Source organism: Bubalus kerabau, chromosome 2 (genome assembly GCF_029407905.1).
Source record: "Bubalus kerabau isolate K-KA32 ecotype Philippines breed swamp buffalo chromosome 2, PCC_UOA_SB_1v2, whole genome shotgun sequence".
NCBI lineage: Eukaryota > Metazoa > Chordata > Mammalia > Artiodactyla > Bovidae > Bubalus > Bubalus kerabau.
Genome location: NC_073625.1, coordinates 171,138,222 through 171,150,858, shown reverse-complemented (window position 1 = coordinate 171,150,858; position 12,637 = coordinate 171,138,222). Strand labels below are relative to the sequence as shown.

Below are 12,637 nucleotides of genomic sequence, written 5' to 3'. Positions count from 1 at the left end.
GCTACAAGGCAGGCAAGTGGACCCAAATTCAGTTCAGTAACAACTTCTCAAAAAATAACTAGAGCTTTACTATTTCCTAGAAGACAAGAGAAAGAAAAAAGCCCCTCAATCTGTCAAATTGGATAGACAGGTCAATCAGTTATATTTCTATTCTGAACTCATAGTTCTACTGGCCATACTATACAATTAGATTATACTGGATGATAAGACATCTCTTCAGTTAGTTTCTGTGATATAGTTATTTTTATTTTACATGGAAGTACAGCCACTTAAGAATGTTGTGATAGTTTCAGGTGGACAGCCAAGGGACTCAGCCATATATATACATGCATTCATTCTCCCCCAAACGCCCCTCCCATCCAGGCTGCCACGTAACATTGAGCAGAGTTCCCTGTAGGACAGTAGGTCCTGTTGGTTATCCGTTTTAAATATAGCAGTGTGTACATGTCCATCCCAAACTCTGTAACTATCCCTGTCCCCCATCCTTCCCCTGGGCAACTGTAAGTTTATGAGTCCGTTTCTGTTAAATAACTAAGTTCATTTGTGTCATTTCTTTTTAGATTCCGCATATAAGAGACGTCATAGGACATAGTAAGAAATACATATTTGGCCTTTGGTTCCTGGCCCAAAGTTCTAAACACTTGGAATTTCCTGAGCAGCCAGCAATGTGTGCACCTTTTGTTACAATACTTGCTCTCTTGTCCTCAGTTCCTTAAATCACTCCAGAGCCATCAAGGTGAAGATATCATATTCATAACAAGCCCCTTTCCCCTACAGCTGGTTCTATGTTAATGAGGTGACTTTTGCAGAGCACCTAAGGATGCTGCTGGTTGCCAGGGGAATTGATTCAAACAGAGAACTTTTCAGTCCCACTCTGTCCTAGGGAAGAGGAAAAAAGGGACTGGATGTTGAATCAATCACCTATGGCCGACCAAAAGTTTAATCAATTGTGCCTATGTAATGAAGTATCCACAAAATTTTAACAGGATGGGTCAGAGAACTCCTGGGTTGGTGAACAGGTAGAGAGTTAGGACAGTGGCACACTCAGAGAGGGCACGGAAACTTTGAGTCCTTTTCTGATACCTTGCCCTATGCATCTCTTCTATTTTGCAGTTCCTGAGTAATATCCTTTTATAATAAAACAGTAATCTAGTACATAAAATGCTTCTCTGAGTTTTTTGAGCCACTTTAGCAAATTAACCAAATCCAAGGATGGCATATGGTGAGAAGCATAGGTGATAACCTAGACTTACAACTGGCTTCTGAAGTGGGAATGCGAGTCTTGTGGGGACTGACTCCTTAACCTATAACCCAAGGAATAGGTCCTAGGAACCTCTGATTTGTAGCTGGTCATCAGAAGCACAGGTAATAACCTGGGCTCACAATTTTCTTCTGAACTATAGGGTGGTCTTGTGGGACTGAGTCCTTAACCTGTGGAATCTAATACTGTCTCCAGATACATAACGTTAGAATCGAGTCAAATTGTAGGACACCCAGCTGACGTCAGAGAATTGCTGATGTGGGGAATGCCCTCCCACATATATATACCCCACACACAGGAATTAGTGACAGGATCTTTAGGTCCCCAAAATGGGACTTCTTATTTGCCTAAAGGGTTTATAAACTCTTTTATAATGAAAAAAACAAAAACATACATCAACCACATAATTTTGAATACTAAATACACACTATGATACTCAAACACAAGATGTAAATAGGCTTCCTCAGCTGTGGCTGATTTTTATAAAATGAGCACAACAATTAGGCTGGAGACTACTCAGATATTTTACCTATACGTGTGGTTTCCATGAAGGGCTCTTTACTTAGAAGTCCAAGCATTAGCTACCCAGAAGATGCTGTTGCTCTGAACAGGGCAGCTGTGGTCTCCCAAGTTTTGGCCTGCTTGCTTAAGAGCCAGCATTGGGCTGCAGTTGTTGTTATCCAGCAGAGATGGCAGGAACATCATTAGTAGGTTCAGGGAGGTAGGAGTCACAGAATGTGAGGCTCGTGAGGAAAACAGACTATGAAGGAAAAAAGAAGCAAAGTTATATATTAGTGAACTCTCCTAAAAGGAGTGCTATCAATGCAAAGGTAAGGTCTATAGCTATAACAATTTCTTGTTTATGATCCTTTAATATTTGCTTACATCACATTTCTCACAAACATGTTAAAGTTAATATATATGTACCTGTCTCTCCACAGGACTCTAAGAACCCAAAACCTCAGAATCTTGTACTTGGTGAAATTGGATAAGGGGCATTTCCAGTATGTATGCCAACTCCTAAAAATAGAAAATAATATTAATTTACATAGGCTTTGGTTTAATTTTTCAACAGATCTTAATACAGGGTAGTAAGTGATCTCTCATTGAAATGCTGTTAGTTTTTTTGTCTTTGCATATCTTACTTTCTCTGCTGAAACAAACTGGGGGAATAAAAACCAGAAGTAATAAAAATTTACTAAGAGAAAATGTGCCTCTCTGGATTAGTCTAGTCAAGGCAGAAAACACTTATGTAATATTGCATGTTAATCAGAATTAATATAAATCAAGAATTATAAATTACAGTTGCACTTGAGCTAATTTGAATTATTCTGACCATGTCAGAAAAACTATGATTCAATGTTCTCAAGCAAAATCATGGTTTTGATGTTTATGAGTTTGAGAAGTCTATTTTTATCCAACAGAGCCAACTGTTTGATATTAAACCCATCCTAAAAAATACCTGTGTATAATGTCATTGATTTAAAATATAGTAAAATGAGATTAAAACATTATTGAAACACTGAACAGCTTTTAACAATATACATAAATCAGATAATTAACATTAGTTAGTGGAAGACTTATAGTTAACATTGTCAAGCATTTCAATTTTAGGTGTCAGAACTGAAAACAGGGAAAAGACCCCATCATTTTGTGATGACACAGGTCTTTCAATTAGACTAAAAGTAATAATTATTCATACATTGATAGATAACTGTATGTTTCAATAGCTAAATCAAGCTTAGAAACACAAATGTGGCACTGAAGTAAATGGACATGGAAAATTTTACTTGTATTGCTGCTGCTAAGTCACTTCAGTCGTGTCCAACTCTGTGCGACCCCACAGATGGCAGCCCACCAGGCTCCCCCGTCCCTGGGATTCTCCAGGCAAGAACACTGGAGTGGGTTGCCACCTCCTTCTCCAAAGCATGAAAATGAAAAGTGAAAGTGAAGTTGCTCAGTCGTATCAGACTTGTAGCGACCCCATGGACTGCAGCCCACCAGGCTCCTCCATCCATGGGATTTTCCAGGCAGGAATACTGGAGTGGGGTGCCATTGCCTTCTCTTACTTGTATTGTGTTGGCCAAAAAGTTTGCTCAGGTTTTTCTTTTTGTATTTTTTTTTAACTGGAGGACAAGATGTTACAGAAAAACCCAAACAAACGTTTTGGCCAATGCAATATCTTTCTCATTCTTTTCTTCTCAACCTTTTTCACCTCAGTAAAGTGGTAACTCTTTAAGTAGTTTAGGACAAAAACTATGCATTGATAGCTGATGCTGTTCTTACTCTCACCCAAACCTTGAGTAAATTCTGTTAGATCTGTCTTTGGAATATATTCAGAATATTCTCATCAACTTTAACCTGGGTCTCCCGCATTGCAGGCAGACTTGTCTGAGCCTTGCTATCAGCTGTCATTTCCAGCTTTGGACTATTATAATAGTATTTAATCCTAAAGTGTTAATTACTTCAGTTGTTCGTTCATCCACCTATACAACAACTACTCATAAACAATCACTTAAATCAGACACTATTTTAGGTACTTAAGTACACAGAATTATCTCTTTGGCCTTTCCAAAAGGAATGACTCTTACTCATCCTAAATTTATTATGATATATTGTTTCAGGACATAACGATGAGGGGACTAAACAGTCAATAATGAGAAAATTAGTGACTCAGTAAGGAACCATTTTCTAAATCAAGATTCCAATGCTTTGCTTCTAAACTGGAAAACCTAACTGATATGTCCATTAAAAATATTCTGATAAACCACTGTAAGTAATGATTTTTGGCATACAACATTGAAGGAATAAAAATTATTAAAGGACATTACTGTGTAACATTTTTTAACTCCTCTCAAATAAACAAGACATTTTGGCCTTTACATCTCTTAAGTTGAAAAAGAGAAAAAGAATTATGTTGAACTCTGTCAGATTACAGCAATAAATAATACTCATCTGTGAAAACTTAACCTAAATGATAAAAAAATCCAATCTCTTAAGAAATGTATTTCATGAAGTATTATTTTTATAATGCTCAAAATGTGACATTTATACTTTGAGCAGATGTATACTAGTAACAGCTGTAATGATACAAAGTTTCTTTGAATTGACAATGTTCATAACATTATAATCACAAGATATGCAATAAGTGTAAATACACACACTTTTTATGCTGCAGAAAAGAATTGTAAACAATAAAGCTTTCATACCTAAAACCTTACTACCTAACAGCAGAATTTTGTAGGTCAGAATTTCTCAATAGCACATCACTATTGACATTTTGGGCTGGTTAATTCTTTGTTGTTGGAATTGCCTTGTACAGTGTAGGATGTTTTGCAATATTCCTGGCCTCTTCCCACTAGATACCAATCCATACTCCTTGGTTATGACACCAAAAATGTTTCCAGAGGTTGTCCAATGTATCCTTTCCCCACCAAGAGGCAATATTCCCTAATTGAGTAACACTGCTGCAGGGGACCCATTGATGGATCACAGTCTTGTCATGGTGAAGGGGCTTGAGTAACTCAATGAAGCTATGAGCCATGCCATGCAGGTCCACTGAAAACAGATGGATCATAATGAAGAGTTCTGACAAAACTTGGCCACTAGGGGAGGGAACTGCAACCCGCTCCAGTATTCTTGCCATGAGAACTCCATGAACAGTATAAAAGGCAAAAAGATACGAAACTGAAAGGTGAGTCCCCAAGTCGGAAGGTGTACAATATGCTACTGGGAAAGAGTAGAGGGCAATTACTAATAGCTCCAGAAAGAATGAAGAGGTTGGGCCAAAGCAGAAGTGATGGTCAGTTGTGGATGTGTCTGGTGCTGAAACCGAAGTCCGATGGTGTAGAGAACAATATTGCATAGGAACCTGGAATGTTAGGTATTCAATGGCCATAAATTTGAGCAAACTGCGAGATAGTGGGCTTCCCTTGTGGCTCAGCTGGTAAAGAATCTGCCTGCAATGTGAGAGACCTGGGTTCGATCCTTGGGTTGGGAAGATCCCCTGGAGAAGGGAAGATTACCCACTTCAGTCTTCTGGCCTGGAGAACTCCATGTACTATATAGTCCATGGGGTTGCTAAGAGTCAGACACGACAGAGAAACTTTCACTTTCACTTCCAGGAGATAGTGGAAGACAGAGGAACCCAGTGTACTGCAGTCCATGAGGACACAGAGTCAGCCACAACTTAGTGACTGAACAACTACAACAACAGCTACAGGGGATATAATAACGACATAATGTAAAACTTTAATTTTCTAAGAGCAAGTTCATTTTTAAAAAAATATATGATGGGTATTCCATTAAATTGTTTTCCTCTATTTCTTTACATTGATCACTGAGGAAGGCTCTCCTATCTCGCCCTGCTATTCTGTGGAACTCCACATTCAAATAGGTGTATCTTTCCTTTTCTCCTTTGCCTTAAGCTTCTTTTAAAACAACAGAAAACAATAGAATGGAAAGACTAAGAGATTTCTTCAAGAAAATGAGATACCAAGGGAACATTTCATCCAAACATGGGCACCATAACGGACAGAAATAGTATGGACCTAACAGAAACAGAAGATATTAAGAAGAGGTGACAGGAATACACAGAAGAACTGTACAAAAAAGATCTTTACAACCAAGATAATCACGATGGTATGATCACTTACCTAGAGCCAGACATCCTGGAATGTGAAGTCAAGGGGGCCTTAGAAAGCATCACCAGGAACAAAGCTAGTGGAGGTGATGGAATTCAAGTGGAGCTATTTCAAATTCTGAAAGATGATGCTGTGAAAGTGCTGCACTCAATATGCCAGCAAATTTGGAAAACTCAGCAGTGGCCACAGGACTGGAAAAGGTCAGTTTTCATTCCAATTCCAAAGAAAGGCAATGCCAAAGAATGCTCAAACTACCACACAATTGCACTCATCTCACAGGCTAGTAAAGTAATGTTCAAAATTCTCCAAGCCAGGCTTCAGCAATACGTGAACCGTGAACTTCCAGATGTTCAAGCTGGTTTTAGAAAAGGCAGAGGAAGCAGAGATCAAATTGCCAACATCCTCTGGATCATGGAAAAAGCAAGAGAGTTCCAGAAAAACATCTATTTCTGCTTTATTGACTATGCCAAAGCCTTTGACTGTGTGCATCACAATAAACTGTGGAAAATTCTGAAAGAGACGGGAATACCAGACCACCTGACCTGCCTCTTGAGAAACCTATATGCAAGTCAGGAAGCAACAGTTAGAACTGGACATGGAACAACAGACTGGTTCCAAATAGAAAAATGAGTATGTCAAGGCTGTATATTGTCACCCTGCTTATTTAACTCATATGCAGAGTACATCATGAGAAACACTGGGCTGGAAGAAGTACAAGGTGAAATCAAGATTGCTGGGAGAAGTATCAGATATGCAGATGATACCACCCTTATGGCAGAAAGTGAAGAGGAACTAAAGAGCCTCTTGATGAAAGTGAAAGAGGAGAGTGAAAAAGTTGGCTTAAAGCTCAACATTCAGAAAATGAAGATCATGGCATCTGGTCCCACCACTTCATGGGAAGTAGATGGGAAACAGTGTCAGACTTTATTTTTGGGGGCTCCAAAATCACTGCAGATGGTTACTGCAGCCATGAAATTAAAAGACGCTTACTCCTTGGAAGGAAAGTTATGACCAACCTAGATAGCATATTCAAAAGCAGAGACATAACTTTGCCAACAAAGGTCTGTCTAGTCAAGGCTATGGTTTTTCCAGTGCTCATGTATGGATGTGAGAGTTGGACTATGAAGAAAGCTGAGGGTCGAAGAATTGATGCTTTTGAACTGTGGTATTGGAGAAGACTCTTGAGAGTCCCTTGGACTGCAAGGAGATCCAACCAGTCCATTCTAAAGAGATCAGTCCTGGGTGTTCATTGGAAGGACTGATGCTGAAACTGAAATTCCAATACTTTGGCCACCTCATGCGAAGAGTTGACTCACTGGAAAAGACTCTGATGCTGGGAGGGATTGGGGTCAGGAGGAGAAGGGGACAACAGAGGATGAGATGGCTGGATGGCATCACTGACTCTATGGATATGAGTGAGTGAACTCTGGGAGTTGGTGATGGACAGGGAGGCCTGGTGTGCTGCGATTCATGGGGTCACAAAGAGTTGGACACAACTGAGGACTGAGCTGAGCTGAATCCTCTAGATAGTCTTGGGTGCCTGCTCAGTCACTTCAGTCAAGTCTGACTCTTTGCGACCCTGTGGACTGTACTGTACCAGGTTCCTCTGTCCATAGGATTCTCCAGGCAAGAATACTGGCGTAGGTTTCCATGCCCTCCTCCAGGAATAGTCTTGCATTATACCTCAATTCTCTCAGCTTTATCACTGGCAATAATTCCAATGGAATCATTCACTCTAAATAAAAATATTGAAATGTATGTAGTGCTTTTATTGTTTTAAAGCAATTCCACATAAATCCTCTAGTATTGATTGAACATATCTAAATGACAGGAAGAAAGGATGTTAGGGATAAGAATTTTGCAGTTTAGTAATAACTAGCCCAGTTTACTCGGAGAAGGCAATGGCACCCCACTCCAGTACTCTTGCCTGGAAAATCCCATGGATGGAGGAGCCTGGTAGACTGTAATCCATGGGGTCGCTAAGAGTCGGACATGACTGAGCGACTTCCCTTTCACTTTTCACTTTCATGCACTGGAGAAGGAAATGGCGACCCACTCCAGTGTTCTTGCCTGGAGAATCCCAGGGACGGGGGAGCCTGGTGGGCTTCCGTCTATGGGGTCACACAGACTTGGACAGGACTGAAGCAATTTAGCAGCAGCAGTAGCAGCCCAGTTTACAAATCAGCAGAGACAGCAGCAGAGCTGACATCTCCAGACCAATCACACCAAACTCTCAATGGAGATATTGTTCATAAGTCTACATTTCATGAAGTTATGGGATGCTCTGAAAGTAAGTTAAATCAAGTTACTGCCAAGGCTTCAAAAAATCCTTAGCGTTATCAAACTTCTTCAGCAGTCACTTTGTACATACTGAAAGAACTAAAACCGCCCAATTTGTCTGGAGTCAATGTAACATCATTTAAAAGTCACTTCTACGCTGAATATATTTATTAATTGTACAAGTATGTTTTTTCCCCCCAAAGTTTGAATTCTTATATCACGAAGGTCAAAATGCTGATTACAACAGTATTCCTCGAGTATAGCTCTTCCTTTTACAAGTAAACAATGTTGAGAACACCACACAGAAACCAGTACAGACTTTTTTCATTAAGCCCTTCTAGAGTTGATTTCTACATGCCAGTGAATGGGTCTCCTAAACATCATTGTTCAACCCCTATCATTAACTCGGTTAAAACCCAGATATTTTAACACCGCATGAGGAATCATTTGTGCATCAGAAAAACTGCTCATTTTAATTACTTTAGCGCTAAAACTGAAAAGCATTATAACTGCATATTTCAGCTACTGTAGACTCTGGGTTCCCTTAAACTTCTACCAAAATAAGGCGCTGGAGCTACAGATTTCCGAGTTATTTTTGTAGTCGTGGCGTGAAGCTGAGCCAAGGTGCAGGTGTGGAGCACCAGGCAGCCCGGGTCCCCATGGCTACCGTCACAGCAACGCGTTGGGGCTCTTGGGGCAGGCCTGAGTCCGAGGGGGGAAGTAAGGGCCCGCCCGCGCCTCAAGGGAGGCCCTGGGACAGACTCCCCGGAGTTAAAGAAAACGCCTTCAGTTGAAGGAAACCGGCTGGGAAAGCTGGCGAGAGCAAATTAGCTGCTAGTTCCAGCTCCTTCGCAGTGGCTAGGGCAGATTTCCCGGCGACGCCAGGCCGCGTCTGTTCTCTCTTCATCCTGCTTTGCCATTTTTTATCACGCTGCCTCGCAGACTTCTCTTTCCTGGTGCCCACTCAGCTTTAATTTAAGATGTCTTCACAGACGTGACAGATGCCGAAGGTGAAGCCCCTAAATAGTCCCGCCACAACTCACGCCCTCTCCCACGTTTTCCTCGCAGGCCCGCCCCCGGAGTGAGCGGCGCGCGGGACCAGGGGGAGGCCAGCTCCCGCCGCGGCCTCGCCTCACCCCGCCCCCGGGCGCGCGCCCCCACCCGTATAAGGCCTGGAGAGCACGCCGCCCCGCCTACTCGGCCTCCACCCACGGCGCGCCGTGCGGAGGGCAGGGGCTTGCAATAGGCTTCTGCGGCTCCTTTATTTTTTTCCCTCTAAAGTGACTGTTTGCACAACGGCAAAAAACAGGTCCTAGTAAAAGGCAACAATCAGAAAAGAGTAACTGTTACTAAAAGTATTAAATAATTTCACTACAGGAGCTTGCGAGTTTACCCCGCCTCCAAAAGCTCAAGCTCCGCCCCGTGGAGCAACCCTCCCCCCACCCCAAAGCTGCCCCCGGGAGCCCACGCAGACGCTCTCTCGGCGGCGCGCTAGCTCCGCCCCGCCAGCCCCGCCCCCCTGCCCCCTCGCTCTCCCTCTGGAGAGTCAGCGCGCACGAACCGGGGCGTGAGGCGTCAGGGACGCGCGGGCACCTCATCCTTCCCACCTTCCTACACTGTTGCTACTTTTCGGTGTGAGTCATTCCAGCTTCCCCTTCCGTGAGTTCCTCCTTTTCTCTTCTCAGAGACCTCGCTCGTCCCGCAGGCGGCCACCTCCGCCGCAGCTCTCGCGCCCCCAGCGAGTAGTGCGCGTGCGCGCACGGCGGACGCGGGTGCGCGGCCGTCGAGTCCCTGCGCTCCCTCCCTCCTCCCCTTGCTGTATAACTTGACTGGCTTGGAGGAGGCGCCGCCGGAGTCGGAGGGCGGGGAGCTCGGAGGAGGGAGCTCGAGAGTTGTGGAGACTAGTGACTGGGAGAAGTCGCAGCCTGCTCGGGTCGGCTGGTTCCCGCTCTCCGTCTCTCTCTTACACACCTACTCCGCTTCCCGCCCCAGCCCGCGCGCCTTGCTCCTTCTCTCGCCCGGGGGCCCCTGCCGGTCGCTCTCCGGGTTTCGGCGCGGCGGGGGCGCCCCGGGGGTGCCCTCGCCCTCCGGGTGCTGGCGGACGGGCGGCGGGCGGGATGTGGCGCCTGGTGCCCCCGAAGCTGGGCCGCCTGTCCCGCTCGCTGAAGCTGGCGGCGCTGGGCAGCCTGTTGGTGCTGATGGTGCTGCACTCGCCGTCGCTGCTCGCCTCCTGGCAGCGCAACGAGCTGGCCGACCGGCGCTTCCTGCAGCTCAATAAGTGCCCGGCTTGTTTCGGAACTAGCTGGTGCCGCCGCTTCCTCAACGGGCAGGTGGTGTTCGAGGCGTGGGGCCGCCTGCGCCTGCTGGACTTCCTTAACGTGAAGAACGTCTACTTCGCGCAGTACGGCGAGCCCCGCGAGGGCGGCCGCCGCCGAGTGGTGCTCAAGCGCCTCGGCTCGCAGCGCGAGCTGGCGCAGCTCGACCAGAGCATCTGCAAGCGGGCCACCGGCCGGCCCCGCTGCGACCTGCTCCAGGCCATGCCCCGCACCGAGTTCGCGCGCCTCAACGGCGACGTGCGGCTGCTCACGCCGGAGGCGGTGGAGGGCTGGTCCGACCTGGTGCATTGCCCCTCGCAGCGCCTGCTCGACCGCCTGGTGCGCCGCTATGCCGAGACCAAGGACTCGGGCAGCTTCCTGCTCCGCAACCTCAAGGACTCGGAGCGCATGCAGCTGCTGCTGACCCTGGCCTTCAACCCCGAGCCTCTGGTGCTACAGGTAGGCGCGGGGTTCCGGTTGGGAGCGTCCTGCCGGGAGGGCCGCCCGGGGAAGGGGAGTCGGGAGAAACGGCCCCGCCCGCGCTGGTCGCCCTGTCTGGACCCGGCGCGGCGCGGCGGCGGGCGTGGGAAGGCGGCGGCGCAGGGGGACCCGGGGCGCAGTGCGGGGTTGCGAAGGGCGACCCGCCTAAGGGTGAGTCGGCTCTGGTCAGCTGGACGCGGGCGCATCTCCGATCCGACTGCGGATCCTTCAACGCCAGAGGGAGCTTGTCTCTCATTCGCTCCCAAAATGTCTCTTCGACCCGTTTCCCGGGGCTCTTCTCCCTCCCTGCCTTTCTGCTTTGATCCGCCCGGGCTTGCGCTTCCGCGGCGAGCTCTCGAGCCTTTGGACCTTTTTCTTAGTACTCGTGTCAAGTGTTTTTTGCTCTCCTCTTTAGTACCCCGCGCCGGCTGCCCTAACTTCGGCCCCGAAGTCTGTCTTTGTTTTATTCCTTAGCTCATTCACCTGGCACATCATCAGGGCAGCCAGACTGGGAGGATGAGGTTGGAAAATGGGGATCGTGGTTGGGGTGGGGTTCATCCTTGAGTCGTGTGCTTTGGGTGGGATTAAGAAGAGGAAAAATAAGGCACGTTGGAGTTGAGGCTGCTAGGGTGTCAGGACGGACATTTTCATGCTGATCGGTGACCTCTGTTCGTTTGGTAATTTGGCCGCAGGGAGGAGATGAAGTGTTAGGCCAGGGCAAGAAGAGTCACCTCTCTCCTACTTGACGTATTGGCTCTCTCGTGACTTAGGGAATAGGCTGTGATCTTTCTACTGGCGGTGACAGCCAAAAAAGAAAACAGAATCCCTCAAAACTGTGTTTACCTTGGGGAAAGTTACTGAGTTTATACACGTTCCCGTTCGCCTTTAGTGCGGTGTCCTTGGACAGTTTTAGCAACTGGGGGGTGTGATCTCTCCTGATAACCTCAGGGAAAGTTACCTTGCTCCTTCCCCGTACCAATTGTGCTGTATTTCAAATACAAAGGGTGGGGGCCGGGGGAACATGCCATAAAACTAATCCCAAGTAATTTTGATATACTTCACGCCCTGTCTGCGCTGCTAAGAATGTCACCAATGGCTCTAGGAGGTTTGTACAGGGTTGCATTTTTTTTTTTTAATCTAAAGTGCATGTATAGAAATGTCCAGTATTCATTTATATGGCTTGCTTTTCTCAAGTTTTTCGCTGCCCAACTTAGCCAAAAGAAACCAGCATCGTTTGATTAGCGTAGCCAAATAATTTTAACACAAGATAAGTATTTTGCCTCAATTAAAACTGTAGTAAATTTTAAGGAGTCATAGGACGTATGTAATGGATTAAAGTACAGATTGTATATTAAATGTTGCTCTCTTATCAGTGAATAGGATATAAAACTGGTTAAACTTTTCTTGAAGAAATTACTTTATTTGGTAGTTGCAAAATTAGCCTCTGAAGTGTTTAATGCGTACATTTTGATTTAAAACTTTTTTCTTTCCATTTAAGCTGCCTTTTCTGTCTGAGAAATAGATGTTTATGTTAGCAAGTTTGGTCTCTGGAGACACCTCTAACAATATAGTTTGCTGAGTAGTCTGTCAAATTCTCTGGGATCCAAAAATTTAGTAAAGATCTTCCTTAATAATACATGTTTTCTGCACCTATAGTA

The 12,637-nt window shown here is 45.4% G+C and overlaps 1 protein-coding gene and 1 long non-coding RNA gene across 4 annotated transcripts in view; one reads left to right on the top strand and one right to left on the bottom strand.

Annotated features, from left to right (window-relative positions):
* Window positions 1-445: 445 nt before the first annotated feature.
* LOC129644075 (uncharacterized) lies at window positions 446-9,933 on the bottom strand. The gene is made up of 3 exons (XR_008710727.1): window positions 9,792-9,933; window positions 2,189-2,281; window positions 446-2,021 (listed from the first exon to the last, which is right to left on the bottom strand). It is a non-coding gene; the product is annotated as an uncharacterized LOC129644075 (long non-coding RNA).
* The window catches only part of DIPK2A (divergent protein kinase domain 2A), a 22,342-nt gene continuing 19,428 nt past the window's right edge, over window positions 9,724-12,637 (top strand). The window contains exons 1-2 of one of the 3 annotated variants that reach the window (XM_055569419.1): window positions 9,724-9,843; window positions 10,821-10,958. In XM_055569419.1, the coding sequence (XP_055425394.1) occupies window positions 10,908-10,958 (51 nt within the window). In that variant the 5' untranslated portion in view covers window positions 9,724-9,843; window positions 10,821-10,907. Of the gene's footprint in view, window positions 10,959-12,637 lie in introns of all 3 variants that reach the window. The other 2 variants (XM_055569418.1, XM_055569421.1) reach the window with 2 other exon arrangements.